At 37.8% G+C, this 27,140-nt stretch overlaps 1 protein-coding gene across 2 annotated transcripts in view; it reads right to left on the minus strand.

The window, feature by feature from the left end:
* Positions 1-27,140, minus strand: part of LOC140001011 (rab effector MyRIP-like) — a 153,430-nt gene that overhangs the window by 30,843 nt on the left and 95,447 nt on the right. Inside the window, exons 1-8 of one of the 2 annotated variants that reach the window (XM_072032165.1) lie at positions 23,897-24,000; positions 21,253-21,389; positions 19,493-19,573; positions 18,781-18,878; positions 18,382-18,462; positions 16,722-16,871; positions 3,899-4,076; positions 126-772 (exon numbers count right to left, since the gene is read on the minus strand). In XM_072032165.1, the coding sequence (XP_071888266.1) occupies positions 126-772; positions 3,899-4,076; positions 16,722-16,871; positions 18,382-18,462; positions 18,781-18,878; positions 19,493-19,573; positions 21,253-21,389; positions 23,897-23,928 (1,404 nt within the window). In that variant the 5' untranslated portion in view covers positions 23,929-24,000. Of the gene's footprint in view, positions 1-125; positions 773-3,898; positions 4,077-16,721; positions 16,872-18,381; positions 18,463-18,780; positions 18,879-19,492; positions 19,574-21,252; positions 21,390-23,896; positions 24,001-27,140 lie in introns of those variants that run through there. The other variant, XM_072032164.1, reaches the window with a different exon arrangement.

Raw genomic sequence — 27,140 nt, forward strand, 5'->3', positions numbered from 1 at the left:
GGAGGACAAAGCTTGCAAGAACACTGCACCTTCCACTCACAACTCACATGCTATTGCCAGCATGGCTTGATTAGTTTTGCCCTGCTATTTTTGAGATTGCATTCAGAAAGATCAAACACAATTACCTGACTTAAATTCTTCATGTTGGCTTTTGTGTGTTTTTTTGCTTCCCATTTCTCTTCAGATATTTTGTTCTTCCTCCACCTTCTTGATTTCTTTTCTAAATCATAGTGGATTTCTTCAGCCTCGCTGGTATCCGAATATTCCAAGCTGGTTGCCTGTGGATTGAAATTTACATCCAGTTCTCCATGGAAATGCTTTTTTTCTGTTCTGGGCACATCACTCTGAGTTCTGCTTTGTAACCAGAGAAGTTTGCTAGGTCCTTTAGCTTCCTGGGAAGAGTTTACTGAAGATGTTTCAGAATCAGAGAACAGTGTCTCAGTATTGGTATATAACCCAGAGGAAGGTGAGGTTACTGCCTGGTACTGATCATTACCATAAACCCACTCAGAATCATACTGGGAACGGGTATAATAGAAATCATCTGGTAATTGCCGAGGTCTTCGACGCAGCTTGTTCAAGGCCACATTCCAGTCATAGTCATCCTCGCTGTCTGAGCCCATCTCATCATACGCGGACACAACACTGGATTCATTCTCCAAAGCTTCAAATACTTGACTCTTTGGTTTGGCGAGCATTCGAGGACGAGGCAAAGTAACATTCTGCAAAGCCACCCAGTTTCCATCAGTGCTTTGTAAAACAGGAGAAGGGTCTAAGAAAATGAAAGAATAACAAACTCTTTAATTACCACTATGTTATCACAGTGTGTAAAGCTCATTCTGCTCGCCAATTTGCAATCAATTGGCTGCAAATTGGAAGGTTCGGCAAAACTAATGAACACATGAATGCACTGTTGCTACTATGAATTCTCTCATTCTCTGAGCTATGCTACTATATGTTTACTCAGAAGTCACCATTCAAAGTCATGGTGATGACAACTTCAAATGTGAGAATGTTTGGAACAAGGCTTTTTTTTTCTGAAAGAATTTTTAGGAAAGAATGAAGAAACATCAATACACATAAATCCCATGCTTCGCATACGTCTGATTCTGTGTGCAGTTTTGGTGCCCCATCTTGAAAAGGAAAGGTAGAAAAGGATCTGAGAATAGCAACAAAGTGTGAGCCAGGTTCTGAAATAGCTTCCTTTTAAGGAATGATTAAATCTGGAGGAGAGAAGACCAAGATTCATGCTAGAAAAGATGGGGGAATCTCCTTCGATCTAACTACCATCAAGTAAAACTAGTGAAATCTAGGATCAAAACAAACACAAGAAAAAAAGCGAAAAAAAAAAGAAAAAAAAGAAACAAAAAGAGGGATGCAACGAGTACCAGACCCGTGGAGCTTCTTGCCAAGGGTGTTATGGATACTGGTAATTAATCTGCAATAAAATGGAGATGGCTATGGACATGCAGGAAGAATCCACTGAAGGTCACTAAATACATCAAAACAGTTCCAGCTGAGGCATACTCTTTATTGTAATAACTGATATAGGAGAGAAAAGAAAAAAGAGGACTTGCTATCAAGCATGAGAATCTTTCTCCTGCATGAGAAGCTTTCTTGTGTTTTCTAGCTATGCTCACTAATCTCAGTACAGGATTCTCTTGAGAGAAAGAAGACCTTCTTTCCTTAAAAACATTTCTCCTTTCAAACAAAGCAACCAGCTTTGGAAGATATAAATCTCCAACAAAAATTGAATTCAGCTACAGTACATTACACAAACATCATGCAGTGGAGGGCCATACTGTTATGTTTTTTTTTTTTTTTTTTCTCTCCCAAAACACATCCCCTTATTTTGCTTAGCAGCTACACATAAGAATCAGTCTAACATCCTCAGTTAACTGAAGAAAGGACAGGATAAGACTTGATTACATCTTAGAACGTAAGCAGGACAGAAAAGCAAGCTGCTGAGAATTTGTTTGAAAATACCTGGTTCAGTTTTATCCCAACTTCAACTAATGTCAAATGGTTCCTTCCTGATTTTTCAAAACAAAGTCACTTATTTGAAAGAATGGATTTTGTACACAGCTCTTTGGGTATACATTATAATTTATACATGTGAAAATGAAAATAGATTTTAATAAGTCTCTTTGTGAAACTATTGCTAAAGGAGAAAAAAAGCACAATTCAGGATTTGGCTCTTGAGTCATCATTTAAACCAGTGCAAATTATAATCAAAATGAATTGTGAACAGCTACATGACAAAAAAATGAATTGTGAACAGGCTACATGACTAAAAATGCTCACTAACGTTACCACTCCAGACACTTGGTGGAGACTTCTTGCATTTTCTGCAGCCTAATACAGAACTATTTACTACTGCATAGGTGAGATCTTATTTACACATATTAACACACTCAGCTATTTAACGTAAGAAAGAAGCAGAGCAAATCCTCTGAGTAGAGCACCTGAAACTGGGTCAATTTGCCTTTCTGCTATAATTAAGCGACTGTGAAGTACTAAATTGCTGAACAGTTGAATTCAATGGAATTTAAGTGGGTTCTTAAATTTAAGCACCCTGGTTTACTGAAAATAGGCCTTCAGCTAAAATGCCCAGAACAACATTTCTGACAGGAGGTTGAATGAAGAGTTCACTAAGTAAAGCATACTTAGTTTAGTCAGATTTTAATACTACTTTACTATCACTTCATTTCCAGGGGGAGGAGACTATTCACACTGTCTAATTTCCAGCCTCCCAAGTTCTGCATTACAGCAACATGAATCAAATTGATGGGTAGCCTTGTCAGGGATTGCAGAGATCAGATGATCTCTACAGCTGCTACAAGAAAGGGCACAGGAATGAGCAGCCCTGTGTCATGGGAGAACAACAGCAAGAGGTACGTCAGCTCTGCTGTTCCCCATCACTTGGAGCCAGGGGCTGCTGCTAAAATGAGCAGTTCATTGTTTCCCATTGTGTCAACATGATCATTAGCACACCTGTGAGGATGACAGCTAACCAGCTCTTTTGCGCAGCAGTTGCCTAATGTGGCTTCATGAACAGTAAAGCCAGAACAGGAAAAGCAGAAGAAATTGGACCCCCCAAGAGCAAGGACCAGCTTTCTCAATGACAGCCTGTACTTAACAGCATCTTGAAGTAAGCAGGGAACTGCATTGTAATCCAGGGTACTGGCTGAGTAATGGAGCTGACTTATTATGTTACTCCATACATTGTCCACATTCACATACATATCTAATGCACACAAAGAGAGAGGACATTGGTCTAGGGAAGCTGACGGTCTGTGAAGTTCCTACCCGTACAGCTTCCTGAACGTGTGCAGAAACAGCTGTTTTCAAGGCTGCAAAGCACGCTGTGCTGGTGAATTCATCAGGGCTGAAAATAAAGGTGTGAAGGGGAATCTTGAATTATTTCACTGTTTGGTTCACTATGTAACCTCAAAAACAATTAACTTGTGCAACAGAAGGGAGACTGTGGGCATATGCAGACTCCTTCAACCGAGGACAAGTAACTAGGCAAAAAAAAAAAAAAAAAAAAAAAGCAGGCCCCTTAAGCTCTTGTGTCTTAGAAGCTCTGAAACTCATCCAAGTTAGATACCTAATGTTTCCTAAAATTCCCAAATCAGCTTCCCAAATGCCCAAATTTTGAAAATTTCCTTGGAAAAATGCAATGGTAGGATAGGCAATGATACAGCCCAATGCAACATGACACACAGCATCGCCAAATTCCCAGACATTTTTATATGTGACATCTGCAATCACAGATGTCAACAGAAATTTTGTGAGCAAAGTTCTTGCTTTAAGTCTTACTTACTCCACATGGGTGTGAGAACCAAAAAAAGGTTCTCACTCGTACTAGGTTCATACTCGTACTATAAATATTTACTTGTTTCATTTAGCCTGTCCACGCTTTTCCAGCTGGGTAATGCAGAGAGCTTGCGTTCCTTCTGTTTCCTGAATTGTCCTTTCTGCTGCCTCCAAAGAGCCTCAGACACAGATGATGCAGGGTCTAGTCCTTTACTGGGCGTATCTTCACTAGCCAGGGAAAATGCAGACTGAGACCTCTGTGGGAATAAAAATCAATGAGCATAATTTTAAGATAGAAATATTTAGTTAACTCTTCAATTACTATGAGCATGGAAGTGTGGGGACTGCTAGCATCCAGAAATGGAATTTAAGTGGAACTTAATGAAACTTGATAATCTTTAAGGTCCCTTCCAACCTGAGCCATTCTATGATTCGATGACAGTTTCAGTGCTAGATTGCATGCTTATGTGCATTTCTGATGTTATGCAAGGAGGCAGGAACTTGTTTGTACTACAAGGGACCAGATGGAAAGAAGTAATTAAAGTGTAGCTGTTCTGAATATGCTTGATGAGGGCTGATATCTAACCGTTCCCAATTCAAGCTATCCAGAAAGAGATCCCATTGTGGTGAGACATGATGATCTATTGTTGGCTCAACAGGCCATCTGTTGTAACAATTTTCAGAAGTTAAAAATTAAGAAGAAAAAGCAAACAAACAGCCTGTTCCCCAGAAATAAAATTTCAACTCAACTAATTTTAAAGCTGAATTATTTTGTTTGCTAGGATATGCATATCACACAATATGCTGGACAGTTTTATAAAATCTTGCTAATGCATTCAACATAGCCTACAATTGCACATCTATTTCCAGTAAGGTCACATTTCAAGCAAAAATGAAATAAAATACTGTTGTGATTGGTTAATGAGCCCTATTAAAGGGCCCTATAAAGGGTTTCCCTTTGGATCCACATAGATACATCAGATATTTTAGTTTTGATTTAGGGATCACTTTTTTTATTTTATTATTATTATTATTTTTTGATTTGGGATCAGTTGCAGAAGTCATATTTAAATTTGGCCAGTTTTTAAAAAATGGTGAAAGCTGGCAGTGCCCTACTGATTTCAGGAGAATTCACTCTTACATGTCATATCATCTATGTAATTTTAGAGACATGGCTACAGCAGATTGACTCAAGTTTTATTATCTGTCTGACACTATTTTGCTGTAGCACAATTTATTTATTTTTAATTAATAATTTTGCTTTTGATGACTATATGTTTAGGCATCTTGTAAGGCAAAAGAGATCACTTTTTGAAATGTCAATTAGCCTTTCCCCCCTTAACTTCTTACCACTCAAAAACTCTTTCTAGGCCTTCCTTGCAAGGTCATTTGCCTGTATACACTAGGGTTTCATTAAGAAGTATGCTTTCAAGTAGCTCAGCTTCTTTACGCAGGCCACATTGGCACTCTCAAAACTTTGTACATTTTAACTCATGTTCAAATTACAAATAATTAACTAAAACTGTTATTCTCAGAAGGGCCAGTTTTTGCCTGCATCAGAGCTCTGCTTTGCACTGTTGCTGATGAGGAGAAGGATAGCTTGACTTTGAGGTATTTTCAAGTCCCTTCTACTCCCATGTCAGCATAAGCATTGCTGCAAGTCCTGCTGGCTTGAGAGCAACACTTACACACCGCTCTTCTGGCTGTAACTCCTCCCATCTGAAATGCTCCTATATGGAACCTATGCATCATGTCAGAAGATTTAATTAACTGCAAATCTTCTGTTATCTTTGGCTCAGCAGCATGATTTCATAACAGATTCAGTAAAATGAAACATAGCCATGCACTAGGGTTTAGTTTGGCTTCTGAACTCTGGAGGAAGAGCCAGAATTATTGTCCTAGAATCAAATATTTTACAAACACAATGACCACACATCTTGGTGAAACCTGTCAATGCAAAGACAGCTCCTAATGTGATGCATAGGAATGTTTGCTTTCAAATTTGGTGACATGAACAAATAAGAATCACCTCACAGTCCTGTATAGTTTTATTTTGTGGAGTCTTTCAAGTGAATCACTTTTACTTTCATAAACTTCACCTATAGTCAGGTATATATTCAGGCTGTTACAAACCTCCAACCAAATAAGTAATCAAGATCACCTAAATCCTCTCTAACCCTGTAAAAGGGTTAATAATGTAACAATATAGACAGGTAAATAAACTATATCACTATAGAATTTGCTCCTTTTACTTTGTTTTCCTCCTGTTATACAACTTGGTGAAAAGCAGGTTATATGGACAATATAAATAATTCTCCCACAAAGCAGCTGCCTAAACTATGATAAAGCTGAACTTTGCTGTGACTGACTTCACTTAGTTATAAAAAAGGACTACCAAACTTCACATTCTTACAATCAATTAGGTCCACTTCATGCCTGTCATATACTCTGATATTTTTGTGTTTAAGTTGTCACGTACTGAGAGCAGCAAGTGGTTGTGTCTGTCCCTATCTGCACAGGACGAAGAACATTCCCTTAAGTGAATATTTTTGCCACCTATGTGGCAAACACGAATGGACAAGAAGAACTGCTGAAGAACCCAGAAGGAATACCCTACAGTAATAGTTTAATCACTATTATCTCTTTTCCCTTATTACTTGAAGAACTAAATCAGAAGGAGGAGAAAAAAAGTCATGAAAACCTTAAGTAGTCTGTGTAATGATAACCTGGGCTTAGATAATGAAAGCAACATGTTTTTTCTTATTTATGTAAAATCTGTAGATTTGACAACTTTTCTGGTGTTTTGTTTAAATGGCAGCTTCTCGCCTGCCTACTCAACATTTCATAAACATCACAGTAAAGGTTGCATCATGGCAATGGCACTGTTTGCACTTAGCCCTCAGATATCTTGAGATCTGCTAACAGCTTAACTATGATAATGCAGAACTTGGCATGGGCTGCAAATACCATGGAAGGAGCTCAGCAAATCCTGCCCTAAGACCTCTGCTTCTGCAGCATCACTGAAAGAAGGAACCTGAGCAACTTAAAGCTCGCTTGGAGGCATCTGCACTGTGGGGTAGATACATCTTTCAGATGGATTAGAAAATACACAATAGCATGAAGGATTTTAAAAGGGAGAAGGCTATCACGGGGGACCTGATGGACAAAAAGCACTGAAAGACAGAAGCACAGCAAAGACACTGTCCCATGTGGTGATGGAGCCTAGGACCTCAAATACATTGGATGCTTATAGAAGACCAATTGATTCTTTTGAGATTCTTCAGGTCAGGTCAGAGGGAAACTGTTGTCCACAGTTTCTATCAACTTACTGTGGACAGCACAGAAACAATATGCCAAACTATTGCTAATTCCCAGGAAAATTCCTCCAAATGCAAGAAGGGCAAAAAAGGTGCCTCTAAGAGTTGGCTTGAAGCCTGCTTCATCCTTTTCTATGCCTTATGTGAATCTTTGATAAAATGTGTCTTGGATTGCTCTGCTAGAAGTACAACCTCTTCTCACTGAAGATGGTTCAATGTCACAGATGGCTTGAGGAAAGAAGAGTAATGCCATGCTATGACAGCTGACTGCATCCCAGCATTCAGATTCTGAAAAAGAGTAAAAAGATGCTACTGAGGAAGCTGTTGAACTAACACTTTTCACTGCTACTTTTGCAGTTCCATGTAGTTGTTTTATCTGGAGAGATTAAAAAGATCAGAAATTGTAATTACTAATAAGCTGCAATTGAGTTGTAAATAAAAGAAGAGGGCTGGGCTATCTCTTGTTCTGAAAGTCAGTTTTAGGTAAGGATGGAAGGACAAATAATAGAATTGTTTTACTCAGACAAATATGGGTGGAGAGGAAGTGTAAATATTAACTCCTGATAGCAGTTCAAATGACTGGTACAACCACAGGTAACCCTGATAACTATACAAAAAAGGACAGTCAATACCCAAGACTGGGGCAGGAATATGACAGAAACATGTCTTGACATGAGAAAAAATTGGTCTACAGTGGCATAGACATGCCCATTTTATTTATTATTTATTCATTCATTTATTTATTTATTTTCAAAGCACAAAAGAAAATGTCTATAAGTTCACCTCTAATGAATTACTGGCCTGACAGGTGACTGTATTTGAAGAACAAATGACTCAAGACCTCCTTTGTTTTTTTTCATAATTAAGAGAAGAGACAAAATAGAAATTTAGTCATCTGGGTTGAGGTTACACAGGAAAAGCTCTAATCTTGATTGACACATTTGCATCACCTTCAGCTCAGTTGGCACTGCTAACTCAGCAGCCATACAGCGATAGTTGCATGGCCTTCTGCGTGGGCCCATGTAGATGCCTGCTGACTGCACTGCTATGCTTACTCCTGGCAGACAGCAGAAGTATATATTACTATGTTGCATTTGTGCCTGCCTTCTTCCTGGAGATAACAGCCCATCTGTAGATGCACATGTGATGCTTTTCATATTGGAAGCATTAAACTTGAGGTAACAGGACTGAGAAGCCTACCTGGTGCTTCATGTAGCTGCATGTGGAGGCAGAAAGGAGATAGAGGTAATGCCAGCTACACTGATAGGCTCTTGGATCAGCTGGCATTGGAAAAAGGGCATTTACTGAGTGAATGGAGGAATCGTAGCCTAGAATCTTTATCAATTACCTACAAACTTGGACAGAAACAAGATCTCAAGCAGACAAACCAATCTAGTGCTTTTGCCTGAAGCATACAAATAATACAGTAACCTAAATACAATTTTCAAAAGGAGACAAAAATGTAGGAGCTCTGGTCCTGATTTATAAAAACACAAGAAGTCCAGACCCTTCCCTCCTAGTTGAAAACACTGATACTTTTTCTAACCAGAAGTTTTGGTTCCTCAGAGAGAAAAACAAAACCAAAACCAAACAATCATACACTTGTCAGCCAAATGGTATTTTAGTTGTATTTATTTGTGATGAATTACAAAGCTGCCCTGCCCTCTATGTTTGCAGTCAGACACTAAAATCCAACTGTTAGTACCTGCAATAAATTAGTATATCAGGAGATGGCACTGCAACCAAACAGGTTGTTTGCTATACTCCTGGCACGTTTCCTTCTTGGAGATGCATGCTGCATACCAGATTGCTGTGCAGTACAGCAAAGTTTGCAAAATACAGTTACAGTATTGATAGGCGTTTTCCAACACTTTAGTTAGATGAGTTGCCCACTGAATCCTGCCTAATGGCATCTGCCATGAGATATTTTGTTTATTTTTAAAAAAGAAATTCCAAACACATTATTTTTCTACCCTACCTCTTCAGGCAATTTCTGGTGCATAGTTTTAACATCTTGATGGAGAGAACTCAGCCTTCATTTTGTATTGGGGTAGCACTAAAAGGAATAATTTTTGCATGTACAATCTCATTTCACTGCTGTCCTATGTAATTTCTGAAGATCAGAGAAGGATTGGATAAAAAGTAACCAGATATGAAGATATGTGTTATTTAACAAATAAAAATATTTCATCTTCTGAACAATTTACAAGCTTCTGGCCACTGGATTGATAAAACCAGAACAAGTAACCTAAGGGAAGAACAACTATTTATAAAATACATTTGTGAATATGGAAATCTATTGATTATTTACCTTGAACATCTCTTACAATAAACTATAATATACTTATTTTGAGATAATATACTTATACTTATTTTGTTCTAATTCTTCCCCAAAAGATGAAAAAGTATAATCAGTGGGTAATTCCTTTTGCTTTTAAACAGAAGCCAAAGTAGTAATACAATATAGATCCCCAAAGCAATTGGTTGAATTCTACAAAGAATATTCTGGATCATGCATGTTTTTCTCCTCACTTCTCTCCCATTTCCCCCTATTTCTTTGGTCTTGTGTAATTAGTAAAACCTAAATTTATTCTGCACTTATTTACAGTAGATAAAGGACTGTTTTAAACCACTGGTGCCACAAGGCAGCTGCAGAGCCACTGTGACAGGAGCCCTTGCAAGCATCAACACAGGGGTTGAGAGCAGCGAAGGCACCCGTGGATCTGAGCAGCAGAGCCCTGTGTGCTGTGCAAGCTCCAGCTTGTGGGGAAGCTCTTAAGTTGGGCTTTGGAAATTCCTGTTTTTATTCAGCAGTGAAGCCTAAAATTGACAGCACAAACACAGGTGATTTAGGTACAAATATAACCATCCCCTCTCCTCACCTGCAAATTTTACAGCTACACCTGTTAGTGGTGCAGCAAAAAACTATCACCCACTTCTCATCTGTGCTCTATAAATACAGTCAGTGCATAGACGGAACCAGCAGGTCCCACCCACCTGAGCAAATACTGTAGCAATCCTTAAACATCAACAGCTAATGCATCCTTTGGTAAGTAAACTCCCACACCAGGAAGACAGGATGAGCCTGAGAACGGTGACACTCTGCCACAGCATATTTATCTCTGCTCAAATGTATGCAGTCCAGACATTTAGCAGTGGGAGTGAAATACCAAGGGTTTCAAGCATCTGTTCCTTAGTTAATCTTGTATGTGGCAAAGTGTCTGTTAACAACTCTATGGCTTCTGAAAAGGGGCAAGAACAGGCAGACAAAGGGGAGATTTTCATACTCAATTGAAAGAAAACTCCCTTCATACTTTGTTCCAAACCCTGCTTAGGGTATCATACTATCCTGAAATGCCACCTCAAGAAGTAGCTTTGTGCCTGAGCCATCAGGGCAAATCCTTGAATAACAGACTGTGAGAAAGCAAAACTGCTCTCTCTCCTGTAAAAGGCTCAGAACATCCATCCCTCCAGGGTCTGCCCAAGATGACTTGTTTGCTAATGACAGAGGAGACATAGCTTGGCTACGTGTTAGGTAGGTTTTCCATCCTTTCACTATCTGCTTAGACAGATACTCCCTTTAACATTCCTATAACAGGAGTTCAAAAGTAATGCTCAGTTAATCAGGGATAGGTCCATCAGCAAAACAAATTGCACAGCTGCATAAGAACATGTAGAGCCACGTTCAGGTGTGCATTTATTTTGGTTCAGCCTAGATTAGCTGATCTTGAGGGCCTGGAGATTATAAAGGAGAGAGACAGGAGATTATTCCCCAACAACCCCATTGATGCAGGGTATGCAAGCAGCTCTAGACATTATTACACAGAAGTATAATCTGGTGTTTGATGGATTTTTTTTTCCAAATAAGAAAACTCTATTGCTTTTAGTGCAAAGGATTTGTAAGCTAGTAGTAAGGCATATTTAAATATTGGTACCGTAAGATGAGTACAGACATTCTTTTTGTACTTATGGAATTAACAATTTGGGAAAGTGGTAGGATGCTTAAAATAGCATAGTTCAATCAATGTTATGGATGTATGTGAGCAAGTCTGTAGAAGTTTCTGGTAAATCAATTACTACAAGCTCTGACAGGAATAGAGAGATGTAACAATGCAACTGTAATCTAAACAGTACCTTTGCAGGTACCTTTTTTAGGTCAGTTGTTATTACTTATCACCGATTCTTCAGTGGCTCACTCCTCCTGGACTTTTAATGTTCTATTATGTCTCTTTAAGAAAACAAACAAAAAAACAGCAGTGCAGATGCTTCCTGGTGACATAATACCCTTCATTTGAGGACACTTGAGAGCTTAGTTAGCATCCTGTGATGACAGTATCATTGTATTATTTACAGATGAGAAAGTAGAGAAACTGAAAAGGACAGATACCTGTTCTGGTGTAGGGCAATATAATTATAAGTTGGTACTAGTCTACTCCACTGGAAGAGTGGATGTGTATAAAAGCATAGGTGAAACGGCATTTTCATCTCAAGTCTAGTTGCAGCCTCACACATAAACTCACATTTTCTTCAAGGGAATACACTTTACTGAACACAATTAATCTTTTTTTTCTTTAATTTCTAGGTTGCTCAACCTTTCATGTCCCTTTCTGACCCTCATTTACAAAGTTGTGATCAAAAAAGCACCCATCACAGAGGATCAATGCATGTCCTAGTCAAACAACTCCTTGACAGAGAAAGCCCTAAGTGTTCCATGTTTATTTGCTTCTCTCTGTGACAACATACACCCTGTTTTCATCTAAAAATATAGTAAGATTTGCCAGACAGCCTCTCTCTGAGCATCACAAGTTTTAAATAAGACATTAAAGCTTTGTGATACCCAACAGTGTGTTAGGATAGCATCTTTAAAAAAATAAATAAACAAAGGAACCATATATGATCTATATTCTTCAGAAAATAACTCTGTAGAATGACTACATTTCTCTGTCCCTCTCCTATTCCCTTTCATACCTTAAAACCCATCTTGGCTTGCTGGCAGTAAATATAACGCATTTAGGCCTGCATGGGCTTGAACATATATCTAGCATCCAAAACTGTCTTTTTGGATGTTTGTCAAGTGCATGAATAGTACTATACAACTGAGAATGAGTAATCTTCTGCAAAAGCTGCATCTCAAACAAATTCTACTTTAAAATAATTCTACAAATACTACTTTAAAAGAACAATGCTGTTGAGACTTACAGTGTATGTTTAGCCACCTGAAACCTTAAAAACTGATAATAACTGCCGAGTGAGGATTGCTAAGGCCTATCCTTTGATTGTTGTAGCCTACCCTTCTGCTATAGTGGAAGGTGGGAAATTAACAAGATTGCTATGGCCAACACTGTCTTGATCTGAAATGCATAATGTGTCATATAGTAAGGTAACTCCAGATCATTTTTCCAGTGAGACTATAGTGTTACACCTGCAAAACCAGCAGATTTTGTAGCGTGCAAAGTACTTAGAGAAAGCTGGATCGCCTCAAAATAAGTAAGAATAAAAAAAAGACCCATTATTTCTAAAGTACCAAGAGCTTTTCCATCTCAAAGTTTATTATTCTTTCTCCTTCTGTGATAGGCTGTGCAGAGAAAATGGTGCTGCAGCTGGCTTTTGCTGGAAGGAAACAAGACAGTACATAACTCGTGAGGATATGGCTGATGGGTTTTCTGGATAAATGAACACCTGCCTTACTGGAAGTAGGTCTCAGCAACACGTTCTGTGCAAGTTTCTGATCCCGGCTTATGCATAAAAGCTAAAAGCTCCACCTATGACATAATATATTTGTTAATTAGAAATAAATATGATGCTTCTGATGCGAATCATTGACAGGTAAGAACTGATGTCTGCTGGCATAAACTTCTACAGTGTTATGCCTCCCTCATCTGAAAGCAGCTCTCCTGCTGCATCATGAAACTGCTAAACAGGACTCCTCCTTAAAAATGTTTTACTTCAAATATTTGTTTGGGACAAACCTACAAAGGTACAGAGCATCACAAAACCTTCAGGGATTTCCAAAGCAATGTAGGACCTTAGGCTTTAAACCAAATCAAAAGAAAGAAAAGAAAAAAAACAACTTGCAGTACACAGTGGACGTTAGAATCAGGTTAACCAGTAAATTTCTGCTTCCCTTGATGGGCATCATAATGTGTGTTTAATGAAATTCTCCTTTTCCCTATATCCCTAGCTGTTTTAAATACTATAAATTATGGACGAGCTATTATAATATTATTTATCTATCTATTATATTATTTATCTATGCAATCTTTTAGCTGTAAAATAAAGACTGTTAATACAGAACTTAAAGCACACCAGGATACCTGCACTCCATCAGTGTTTAAATGGGATACAATACTCCAACTGCTCATCTGCTCTCACTGGCAGTGATGTATGAGAAGAAATGGAGTGAGAAAGCACAGAATCATCTGTTCATTGCATTAAGTTCCTCCTATCCCAACACTATACAGCCTTTGCTTATTGGTAATGAGAAACAGATGGTGCCATCCATCTCTTTTTATGAGATGGAGAAATAAAATATTCAACCATGCTAAAAAAAAAAAAGTTTTTTTTTTTAATTTTTTTTTTTTTTAGCATGGGGAAGGGATCTTAAAGAAATTGAAAAGATAAAAAAGGAAAAGACAACAACTTCAGTACTGCAGTTAATCAATCAATAATACATTTCAGGGAGATACAAGGGGGGGGTGAGATCATTAATGCAAAGATCAATAGATTTTGTTCTAATTAAGCAAGTCTCACACAGTTGGTCTGCTGGTGCTGTGATGTTCCTAGCTTCCAAAGCTCAAGTTTTCTGCATACAGCATCTACTTCATACTACAAAGAGGTAGAATAACTTATCTAATGGTCATTTCAAAGCAAGTGATTTTGAATGAGCAGAGAGGTAATGCAGGGCTTCCAGAGCTCACTGGAATTTTCTGGCTGATGTGGATGAGCTGCACATAAATAGCTGTGATTAGAAGAAAATTATTTGGCAGCTGTAACCACACTGTTAGTCATCTGGGATTACTACAGATCCCCCCACACTGTTAGCTAGTGTCTGATAATACAATGCAATGCAATAAGGCACTTTCCCATGCCTTTCTGTCTTTCTGTTTTATTATTCATTTATTCTTCCCTTATGTTTAATCTATACTGCTTTTGCTTGCTTCTAGTAATAAGTTGTTTGCCAAGTTACAAAAAAAAGCCTCACACAGACAGAGCTCTACTTAAATAATCCTTATGGGGAAACAGGTTAATGTAAATAACTCCAGCCTCTGGAGTTATTTATCTATCTATTTATTTATCTATTTATATATCTATCTTGGATAGATCTGAAAGAAAAAATAAACTTTTATTTTTCTTCCCTTAGGGTTGTTGTGGCTGACCTCTGCTCAACTAAGGCAACAAACACATACAGCTCAATGGTAGGATGTGTACATGAAAATTGAGGGTTTGCATTATTTGGTGTCATCAGTTAGGAAATGTGAAAACTTCACTTGTTGTAGTGGAGCCCATGAAGATTTTCTGTCACACATTTGGACTCAAGAGCTCCAAAATCCTCCTACAAGGCTGTAAGGAGCTTTTCCTGGGAAGTGCATCTGGACATAGTTATAACTGCTTCTCTAGAATAGTTTTTGTTTTGGAAAGGAAAAGTATTGCAATAATTTTGACAGAAAAGGTAACTTTCTCAAATGATAAACAGAAGAGAAATTGATGCAATTCAGTCCTCCAAATCTACTGACAGATGCATGCTTACCATTCATAGCTGTATGAAGGCAAAGTTGAAATAAAAGCAAGCTTAGAAAAAGGAATTTGGATTGTTCCATTGCTGCTGCTGAACATCAAACAGGCAGTAACTGCTTTATACTTGCTCTGTACAAGTTGCCTTTCAGTACACTTTCCTAGCAGGCTAACATAACTGCATCAACATCAGCTACTGGGCTTATTCTAGTTTTCTGAGGATGTCTAGTTATGCTCATTCCTCTCTATTTAAAACAAAGCAAAAGTAAACACATGCATACTTCAAAGGACAAAAACAAACAATAAATCAACACTAGCAAAGCAAAATGTAGAAGCTGCATTTATGGAAGGGTTTACAGAATCTGGAGCACTTGGTTTAATGGAAGACGAACCAAAATGTGACAAATCTGGAAAAAGAAACTTTTCAGAGGTACAGTTTTTATAAACCACTTAGCACACCTGAATCTCTCATATTGACTGATAGCTGCAGAAGTTTTGAAACTGTTCTTTGCAGCTGTTCTCACCTTAGCATGAACATTTTCCACGGGTCTACCTGTGGATGTCTACCTCCACAAAGTTTACAGTTTCTCAAATGAAAGGAGAACCTCCCTCTGGTGAAAATTTGAGACTCAAACTTGTTATTTCGGAACAGAATTTCAAAACGTGTTGGGTTCAAGTTTAACTCTCCAAACTCAAAATAGCAACAAGCTTCTGATGTAATAACTGAGGATATGAAAAGTGTGTTCCCCTAGGCTCTGTCCTTAAACTCCAGAAAGAAAGCTTGGTTGTGTCAGAGAGAAAATCAACTCTCCCTCTCCTGGCTCCTATGTACTACAAGCAAGTTGCCTAGGAGCAAAGCACTTAAACATGCTTACTCTGACTTGTGATAGCTCAGTAAACAGCCACAGCTTAAAGGCATTACTCCTCCAGTTTAGAAATAGATGGGGGAAGATACTCCCTTACATATCTCAGTAGTTCTGGCTCACAGTCTTAGATTCTGGTGTAAATCTATTTTCACTGGCAGCATAAGCTAGCATACTAAACTGGAGCTAAGACACAACGCACATTCAATTCTGATGGCTTTGCTCTGGGGGAAAGCACACATGAGTGCAATAGCAGGACGTCTGGGAGCAGCAGCTTAAACCAGTGTATCAAAATTCACTGGAACTCATCTGCCACTGTCTTTGTTCTACTATTGTGAAACAGCCTATCCAAGCCTATGGCTTATTTTCACTTATTTTCCCTTGCTGCTCTTCTTAAAATGTTACTAATGCAGCTTGTCAGATTTTCTTCAGCTTTATAAGCAGGAACTAAAGGCACTGTACTGAGAAATAAGTGAGAGGAGGAAGAAACACTCTTCAGTGAAAGGCATAAATGGTGCTCTAAAGTTTTTACTTCTTTGTTATTGTGGTATTGACTGTTTTCTTTAAGATGGCTAAGGTACAAAATATGATTTACAGAAATCTAACACTGTACAAAAGAAGACATAACATTCAGCAAAAATCTAAATTAAATCTAAGTAAGCATAAAAACTTTTAGGGAATAAACACTGAGGCATGGCATCCTGTTAGCTTTCAAATCAAGCAGCAAGACTGCTTGTATTATGATCTTAGTTCTCCCTTGTATTATGATCTCAGTTCTCCCTAACACACTCACCAATGCAAGTCAATGTCTCTGATGTACTTCCATAGCCCATGATGTGCTATGGAAATCAAGCAACTGAGCATTATGTTTTGCTGTTCTCTGCAAATCTATATGTACCCTTTCTAGGAGGCAGTAAGTATAGTAATCCAGGATTTCAATATTCCAGTTTTGTGCATCAGAAAGCATCAATATTTGTATTTAGTCACTTACCCATAATGTGTAGGATCCCCTGCGACTCCCTGGAAAAGTCAGCATACTCTGATCCGAAACAGCAATGGATGCCAGGCCACTGCTCCTGGATGGTGGCCATTCAAAGTCAGCTTCAGCCTGCTTGGTTTTGTTTTTCTGCTTCTTTATAATCTGTAAGGTTGGGGTAGGTGGGGTGGGAGCACAGGAGACAGAGAGAGAGAGAAAAAAAAGTACTTTTTTTATTTTATTTTATTTTTAGAACATCACATTAACTCTGTGTCAAGGCAAACTACCTAGAAAGAACACTGGAGTTTCCCTTTGCTTTTTTCACAGTTCATGCAGGGATGATTCTGACAAGCTGCTTGCAGGTTTCTCATCTAATGTCACACTGCTTGCAAGCATATAAGCAGCAATACAATAAATCATAATCAGTGCCTGTAGGATTATTAGAGGTGAATTAAATAAGCATGGAAAAATGTTGCTACTGTAACACTTTAAACATTAGCAGCATCTAATGTCAAGTATTTTCTCAGATAAAGAATGCTTGCAAAGAAACATAAAATACAATATATGAGGGGAATTTCAAAGGCTCCCATGACATCTAGACATATTTCTACTGAAAACAAAGAGGTTTTAGGTGTCTAGACACTATTTTTGTTTTTGCAAATCTACACTGTTTTGAGAGAGACATCATATAAATTACCTACCACCCTACACTGACAGATTATTTCCTGCTACACTTGATTTCCACAACTTTCCTGGCTCCTGTTTAAAACATATACAGGGTATTATTCTACAGCATAAAAGATCTCGTTAGGCAACTTTTGATAAAAGTGTTAGCAATTCAAGTTTAGCTGATACAGACTTTGGACATTTGGACTATCTCCTGATAAGGAGAATGGATCTTCTAATATCCCTGTTAAAAAAGAAGAGAAATCATTTCCCACTGAGCATATATAGATGTGATAATGAGCTTAGTTCACATGGAGGCAGACTGAATAAGCAGAGTGGTTGCTTCACTGATCCCTAAAACTCAGAATCACTCTGTTTATGTCTGGTCTTGCCTTGCTCCAGCCTGTCCAGACAAACTCAAGGGGTATTTGTTCCCACTAGCCCTCCATTTTGGCCCTGCATCTGAGCCAACTGCAGCTTTACAGTCAGAAGACCAAGCTTCCCCAAAAATGCCACACAAATCAGGGTTCTGTGTATTTTGCATCTCTCTCATAGAATCCTTAACAGAATTGTACTTTAATGATTAATGTTTTCTTCTTATGTTTTCTAAATGCAGAGTTCAGTAGAGTTGGTACAGTCAAATGCCTGCTCCTTTATAGTGGAAAAAATTTGTGCCTTTTGGGAACTGAAGTATATACATAGAATCCTAGTAAGGAGGGTCCTCGTTTTCCCAGCAAGCATATCACAGACCTGAAGGAATCTTACGTCTCAGCTCTGAGGGTGTAGGCCATCAATTTAGGCACTGGATTAAGCTTATTTATAGATTAATCTCTCTGTCAGATACAGTTGATTAAGCCTAGATTGTTCTAGTTCAAGTTGCAACTTGTCATTTACTGTGTACTTACTACAATAGTGTCATCGTCTTCTCTGTTAGCAGAACCACAGCTCACCAGACTAAAGAACTATGTTTTGGCTACTGAACAAGCTATGGAAAAAATGCCTGCCATACCTTCTGCATGATGGTTGTGGCCAGCTCTTCTATGAGGTCCTCCTTGTGTTCTTGCAAGTAGCAAGCCTCGTTCTGCTTGTCCTGCATGAAGACAGTTATCTGTAGATGCTAAGATCACATAAAAATGGCCTTTCCACAGAAATTGTATAGATCAGAAGGTGGGTAATATGCTGTACTGTGGGAAGAAATTGCAGGTACTTACATCATGCATCACCTTCTGAAACACAGCATACATCTTGAATGCAAATTTGTAAAACTCATACCTAACTCTGCAGGTGATGCACACTTCGTCACTTTTTTTTTCCTTTCTCTTTTGTATCTACCTGTTTTCATACTACTACCCGAATTAAAAACATGATTGTTCTGTTCAAATTAACAAAATGTGTTAGAAAATGTTACCAGACTGTCACTGTAGGTCTCTGCCTTAGAAATAGCTTCTTCCACTGCTTCCTCTGCAACACGTAAGGCCACAGCAAGGGTATCCATCATGCTGTGTCCTAGGTGAGGAAAAAATTGAAATCACTGTGTTCATTATATACATGTATTTTGCATAAAGAACTGCAAAATTCAGACCAATATTCTGGACATATTTTCAAATCTCAGTTTGTTCACGGCTAAATTTATTTCCTCAATCCATAACCATGCATAGCAAAATAAACACCTTAAGAGAGAGCAATATATCTCAATTTCTATTTAACTTGTTAAATTTAGATATTAAACATGATAAAACACAGTATTTCTAAGCTGTTTATCTTAGAATCCAGAAAAATAGTTAGGAGGAAGTCATAGGAGAAAAATCCATAAGCTTCCTATAAACACCAAGAGGATATCAGAAAAAGAATGAAAAAAATATAGGAAAGAAAGAGAGAAGTAGCAAATAATGAACATTAAGACAATCATGTTAGAATAAGCATGTAATATTTGGGCTAGTAAAAGCAAGAAATCTGAGCAAGGTTCATGTGAACACAGAGGATTTTTAGTATCTTGCTAAACATTTTAGCTAAAAGACTATTGGATCTGTAAACAAGACTTATCAACACTCTAGGCTATTTGTCCAGTAAGTCAGAGTGTAAGGACTGAGTTTTAATTGAATGAGTTTTTAGCAGTGTACCTTCTGTCTGTCTGTAGAATGTAGAGTCACTGCCACAAATGCTTCCTTCATTTTCAAAGCTCCCTTCAAGAAAACCTCCGTCTGCTCAAAAAAAAAAAAAAAAGACAGTACCATGAGTTAGTATAAGAAATACCCATTCACAGCAAGGATATTATTAGATTAGAATATTCTCTTAAGGTACAGTGGCACCACACACAAAGAGGGATAACCATATATTTCCTCCTACCTTTTTGTATAAAGCATGATTGCAGCCATTTTTGCCAAAAAAAAAAAAAACACCACACTGCTTTTATATGAAAGCCCTAGAAAATTAATTGTACTGTAAACGAGAGAAGAAGCTACTAGAACATAAAACTTACATGGTGAAAGTTAAGTTTGCGGAATTTGCTTTTAATATGGCATTTGGGGTTGAAATTGATTATATATTTTAAAGGGCAACACTGTATAAATAAGCTAAAACCTAGACATGTATACTGGCATATATCTTCAAATGGAACAAAAGATTTACCTAATAGTCACATGAAGAGTAGAAGAAAGTTATCAATGACATTTAGACTCAAAGGCCTTCCTCAGAAAAGTCTCATAGATCAAGCACATGCCACTCCAACTCGCCATTGCACTGTTCACAGTTCCACTCAGGGACAAATTCAGTTAGAATACGGCTTGAGGAAAGACAACGCATTATAGTAAAGTTCTGAAGGATCCATCCCCACAATTTTTAAGTCCTCTGTCCTATTTCCATTCTGACTGGTATGAACATTCTTGCCTTTACACATATTTGTGTATTGGCTGTTAAAGAATCTTCTCTAGAAAAATGAATTGATTGCAGAGACAGCAGAAAGACTAATATATCAGAATTTAATGCATTACTCATTTCTTCCTAGAAGTTTTTATGCCAATATTCATAAGAAACACCTAGGATTTTCACTCAGGATTAGAGAGTCCACTTACCATCATATAACTTCAGAAAAAGACAAATTAAATACTACATAAAAATTGCAGTTGTTGTAGAAATTTTGAAGGAATTACATTAGAAGAGTATCTGGTCTAATAAAGCCAGTGAAATCTCAAACATTCAGCCAGTTGTGCTTTGATTAATTCACTAAAATTACCACTCTGACACAAAATACCATTTCTTCTAATCTATTTTACATCTTCAATTACTATTACAGGGTTTTTAACACAATAGTTCAGGAAGGATTGTGTCTCTTCATTTAAAAGGGTGCCACCAACACAGCATCATTTAACCATTTACAAACATAATCAAAATAAAATGTGGCCTGTTTGAAATCTTTAAGAAAGCAAAGCCTTAAGTGAGGACAATCTAAATTTTGGTCAACTTGCATATATAGAATGTATCCAATGTTAACAAAATTTTGCTTCAAATGCCATGAAATATGTTCTTAAGCCAAATGTTGAATGCAAGATTATTTTCTTATCAATTGCCTACTCAGAACTACGATAAATTCTGGGACATGGACTAGAATGCAAACTGCAATTTACTTTATGGACTGAAGATCACAATTCTGCTGTTAGAAGCAGTGGCATAATTATCAGTGGCATAATTAAAATTAAATATTCTTTGAATTATTAAAACAACTCTCTAAGGCACTTCACCTCTTTTTCTCTCTCTACTATGATATTTCTGAAAAAAAATATAACCTTTAAGTTATTTTTTGAAATAATCTCAGAATTTTCATTGGTTTAGCTCGTGTGTTAAAGTAGGTAAACTAATAAGACATGAACACAGCTGTTCTTACCTATTACATCAGGACAAACTCCGCTTTCCAGTCTATGCTTCTTGTATAAGTTCTTCAGGACTTTGGCACTTCCAAAACACTTGAAGCGGCTCTTCACATTATTATAGTACCAATCCAGAGACTGGGTCCTCAGGAGCCTAAAACAAAAAATAAACAACATATTTGGAATGATTCTACAATAAATAAACTTAACTGTTTACTGTCCATTTATATCAAAAGAGATCCTTACAGCGTTAGAGCATAAAAATACTAACTTCTGAATAGTTCTTCAGAGTTTGTATCTTTTATGTGTCTGGTACTAGAACAAAAAGTAAAGGCAATTACTGAGCAAATATCTGCTTGGCATTACTCAAAGTTTTGTTTTGTTTTGACTATTATCAAAACAGTTGGTCTCCCCTGTTACATTACAATTCCAACACTACAGCCTTTTGAAAAGCATAAACAAGCTTTGGAACTGCACAGGAAGGTTTTAAAAATAGCCTTTATTTCCACAGATTAAGACATAATGCAAGAACATTAGCCCACTAGTACACTCAAAAATAAATTTTTCCTAAAAGTATTATAACTGCTTTTATTTATGGAAAACATTACGTTGAGGACCTCAAAGCAGAATGAGAAAGAGAAGCAGGCAGACAACTTTTGGGAGGTTGTTCTCACAACTGCGGTTTGGTCTGTTACATCCAGCAATAAGCATCACTGATGTTAATAACCTAACCTACTAGATCTGTCCCCAGAGCTCGCACACTTTTAGAAAGCCATGAGATACTGTTCAGCTCTGTATTCTTTTCTACCTGGCAGAGGGCACTCACTTCACCTCTTCAGTGGTTGGTGGTGGAGCATACGACATATGCCCAGGAAACATAACCACAGGTTACTGCAGGGAAAGCCACAGCACACCCACGTGTTTCCTATAGAAGGTGACAATGGATCCTAAACATCTAAGCTGTAAGGTCCTACCTGTAAATTAAAGCTGATTTACCCAGATGCCTGCAGGAAGGAGAAATAAGCTTGAGCCAGCAAATGAGAGTTAATTCTGTGCATTCTCTTTCCTGTCTGAGCCCATTTGTTCCTCTGCATACTGCCACAGTTGTTTATTTTTAGTTAATTTACTGCACTTACAAGTGCAGGAACCAAGATATTTTGATATGACATGAAAACAATACAGGCTACTGTCCTGGTTTCAGTTAGGATAGAGTTAATTTTCCTCCTAGTAGTTGGTAGGGTGCTATGTTTTGGATTAGGATGAGAGGAGTGCTGATAACATGCTGATGTTTTAATTGTTGCAGAGCAGTGCTTGCACTAAGCCAAGGACTTTTCAGCTTTTCGCTCTGTCTTGCCAGCGGGCAGGCTAGGGGTGCAGCTGGAGCTGGGATGGGACAGACCCAGGACAGCTGACCCAAACTGGCCAAAGGGGTATTCCATACCATGTGACCTCATGCTGAACAATATATAGGGGTGGCTAACCAGGGTGGGGGGGCCGGCTGCTTGGGGCATTGGTCAGCGGGTGGTGAGCAACTGCATTGTGCATCACTTGTTTTGTACACATTATTATTATTATTTATTATTAATATTATTGTTATTATTATTTTCCTGCTTTAATAAACTGTCTCTATCTCAGCCCCCGGGCCTCACTTTGCCATTTCTCTCCCCCAGAGAGGGAGGGGGGAGGGTGAGCGAATGGCTGTGTGGTGCTTAGCTGCCAGACGGGTTAAACCACAACAGCTATGAAGGCAATTCCCCCCTTGTACTAATTACTAAAATAGAGGTCTTAAACCTAGAAAGCCCATGAGCTTGTTATGTAATTAAGCAGAAATGATGCAGAAGAACTTAGAAATCAAAATGCTGAGGTTAGTGACCAGTGTCAATATGCTAACCCCTGCAGAAATTATGTTACTGTCAGTAGTGCTGGACTCTCATCACTTCCATACTTGAAGAAATTCAACGATTTAACTCCATTTATTAAATCTGGGGCCTTGGGTAAAAAAGCAAAACACAAAACCCAGTCTAACCTTTAGATTTTTCTTCAGGGACTCTGGACTTTTCTTTATAAAATGAAAAGCATATAAAAATCCCCAGTTTTTGTTTAACATATGCCATTTCACAAGGAAATAAAGTCTCACCTTTTGTGAAACTAACAGGGTAGTTCTTACTCAGCACTAACCTTTAAGAGATGCTCAATAGAGACCAAGTATGCAGAGCAGAGGTTTCAGCTAAGTGCTTCCAGTAAATCTCTGGATTTTTTGATTGTCAGTATGGTTAAACAGGAATATCTGCTTCATGTAAAGCAGAACATCATGATCTAGTCCATTCCTCTGTCACTACTGGAGAGTGTTTAGTAGCAAACAGCAGTGATAAGAAATGTGTGCCTGTGGTGCTTAGGGACATGGTCTAGTGGTGGACTTGGTATTGTTATGCGATGGTTTGACTATGATCTTACAGGTCTTTTCCAACCTAAATGATTCTATGATTCTATGCATAGGTCTGTCTGTGAAGCGGAAGATTTCTGAATTCCTGCAACTCTGCCACTAAGGAACCAGTTATGATCAGGAATCAGGTCCAGAGCAGGGCTTGGCAGCTGGCACATCAATGAATCCATGAATGGAGGCAAGTTGCTCTGCAGTTTTTTGGTGTTTTGAGAGCCTACCTCCTTTGTTGGCAGGAACTGTGTGCTTTCATGTAAACTGTACCAGAAGGGAACAAACACTGTCTTCTGCTTGCTGAATTTGATTCCACTTAATTCCATTTTGTCCACTCAGTTTCTGCATGTGCTAGGAGCATAATATATCAGTCAATATCATGGAGTCACAATCATTACTATAGATATAACTAAATTTGGATAACTGGGCTGGAAGAGGCTTAGCAAGAGGTATTAGCCAGGAAAAATGCTCTTCTGCCCCATATTTTTTCCCCATGTTACCAAGTTTTCCTGGGTCTTATCAATGCTGTTTTTGTAAGAACAGAAAGCTAATAGCACTGTTTTCTTAAAAGGATGATATGGTGCTTTGCAGCTAACACAATTTAAAGGTAGGCTCTGTATTTGTAATAAGAACATTTTCCATACTTGAACATTGGGAGAGTAAAATTGATAAGAGATTACACATCTCAAAGAAACAATGAAAGAAGACATGCTTGCTTCTTTATACTAGCTAATCTGGTATAAACAACAGGGTTGGGAATTTTTTTAAACTTCCTCTTTTCTGCAGGATTAACACTTTGTGAGTAATCTAATTATCTCATGCTTCTCTCTTATATGTTGGAGAGCTACCAACAGCTCCAAATCTATGATTCTGTCCTGCATACATTTTACAGGAGATTGTAAAGTCTCTTCTAAAGCTTTTCAGCCTCTTAACTTTCAAGTAAGTCACAATGTGCCTGCTGACTCTTCCTGGGAAGAAAGGATTTGGAGAACAGAGCAGTTCTTGTTATAGATACTAAAATAAAGGGCCCACTCAAAAGAAAAATAAAAGCATTTTACCCTTGTTTCAAAATCCTTTAATATTGACCTCTATTTTAAAGTCATGCAAAAGAACAGCAAAGGCTGTTCCATGAGGCCAGAGTAATGAAAGACTATGCCACTACTAGCATTAAATTGTAAAAATTTAACGCTTCCCTTATGACCACTAATAGAATGTGTGCAAGTTCTCTCCACAAAATCAAATTCACACAGAAAGGGTATTAATTGTATGCATTTTAAAGAAGCAGGAATAATTGAAGCTATTTCTCTTTATTTCCGTGCCACAAAGACTGCTATGTCTTTATTTTTAAATACCCTTAAATGCTAAGGACAGTCTTTGTGTTACATAATATTACCATGTAGCTGAGTTACATTTTGACATACTTTTCGCAGTGGGGAATACTGTGATTTTAAAATTCTGCTTTACTGGAATGTGTGAAAGCTAAGCAGACACTTGTGCTTTAATAACAGAAAAACTTGAATGAGTATTAAAAGCCCCAGCCTTTTTTTTTAGTGTACCAATTTGCTTTAATCAAGTAGCACCACAGGAGTAATGGATGAACTCATGCAAAATTTTTATAAGCAGGAATATTCCATGAAGTTTTCAATACATTTCTCACCTCCAGCTCTCAACCACTCAATTTTTAGGCTTCTCCTGAGGAAAAGAGTACACCAGCTGTGCTGGGGAGTGAGGACATGAACCATATCTGTCCTTATTAGTGGTGATCACAGGAAAATCATGTGAAAGACTCCACTTGTGATTACAAGCATTCACTAATCAATTCAGAGGATATTGTTTAGCAACTTATTTACCACTTTATTTTTTTCTTCTAAAATGTGAGGTTTTATCTGGTCTGAAGGCTGTAGGAAGCTTCTGCAGTAGATTTTCTCTAAAAGGTAGTACCAATGTAATGTTCACGACCTTAATCTCTACTTATAATGCAAGGTAAACTACAAGGAAGCAGTTTTTAATGACATTTTTCCATGAACTTTGTGAGAAGTTTTCTCTCAAAGTAATTCAGAAGAACTTGTCTCTTTTTGACAGGAAAAATTGTTCCTTCAAATCATTTCTTCTTGTTTAGCTCATTCCTCCCCTCCCCTTACTAGTCCAGCACTGCATTTACTAGTAACAGATTTAGGGACACGGTTGTGATTTTCATTATTAACTCCATTTTCAAGGGCTTATAACATTGTGATGAAATTTTCCCTGTGGTTCTTACTTCATAAAATAATAAAGAAATAATGAAAAGGATCCAATAGCAGACCTACGGAAGTGATATCAGCCATATAGAAGATCTTCATAAACCAGCTGCTAAATATTCTTGAATGGGTATCTGCACTGGTCAGCCCAGAAACACAGACACACAGCAGCAATTTCTCAGGCAGCTGATGATCAACTCACACCAAATCAAGCTCACAAGAAGCCAAATAAAACAGCTGCTGAAAATAACTTCAAATAACTTCTACCTGGGGGGAAGGATTTTAAGAATTGTTACTCTGTGCTTCTCGTGCTGTGTCCACTTACAGCAGAGGTCTCCATGTAGTATATACAATGTCAGATCTCTCCTGACTTGTGTTTAGCAATGGTCTGGATTCAGTCAGGAAGGGAGTTGCTTTACAAGTCTTGCACATTTTCATTTTTGTGGATATGGTATTTTTTTTTTTTTTTACATTAAGTAATCAAAACTAAAAAATAAAAATAAAAAAAGGCAAAACTGAAACAAAATGAAACAAACCATAAAAAAAATACAACAAACACGAACAAATCCAGCTTTGAAATATAGAACAGGACTATCCAGAGACCAGAACTGCTGCTCTGTGGGAAATTCCAATAGCAATGCAACCATGTCAAATCAAAAAAACAATCAAAGTTAAAATGGCAATCACAGAACCTCATACACCAACTCTATCCTTCTACTGTCCTCACACAGGAAATGAAGCTCAAGATCCTCATTTCCATTTCCCAGGCACTACATGGTCTCAGCCTGAGGCCCAGAGAAACAATTAAGATTTAGCCTGTCACTTCTTATTTAACCAGTTTTAGAATAAACTTGCTTCAAACTCAGCATCCTGTAGTATTCTTTCTGTGCCAACAGCAATATTTCTTTCTTTTTACTTTTTTTTCCTTGCACTGATATTTTAGGGCTTATAATGTACTGGAACTAAAGTATTTCGGTTTCTTTCAGTTTCAGTGAAATCAAACTTAATTCTAGGTTAAAAATCAAATATACTGCCAGGGTAAAGAATACAACTTCATTTTCTTTTCCTTCAGGATGGACCATTACTGTAGTACACAAGCACAGCACATATGAGTATCCTGCCAACGCTTAGTTCCCCGAAAATCAGACTTAAAAACATAAATTGAGAAAATTCAGCCCCCAAGGTCCTGAACATGAACTTCTACACATCAGATTGAGGCCAAGCTCCTGTCATT

The sequence above is a fragment of the Anas platyrhynchos genome, chromosome 36, assembly GCF_047663525.1.
Source record: "Anas platyrhynchos isolate ZD024472 breed Pekin duck chromosome 36, IASCAAS_PekinDuck_T2T, whole genome shotgun sequence".
Lineage (NCBI taxonomy): Eukaryota > Metazoa > Chordata > Aves > Anseriformes > Anatidae > Anas > Anas platyrhynchos.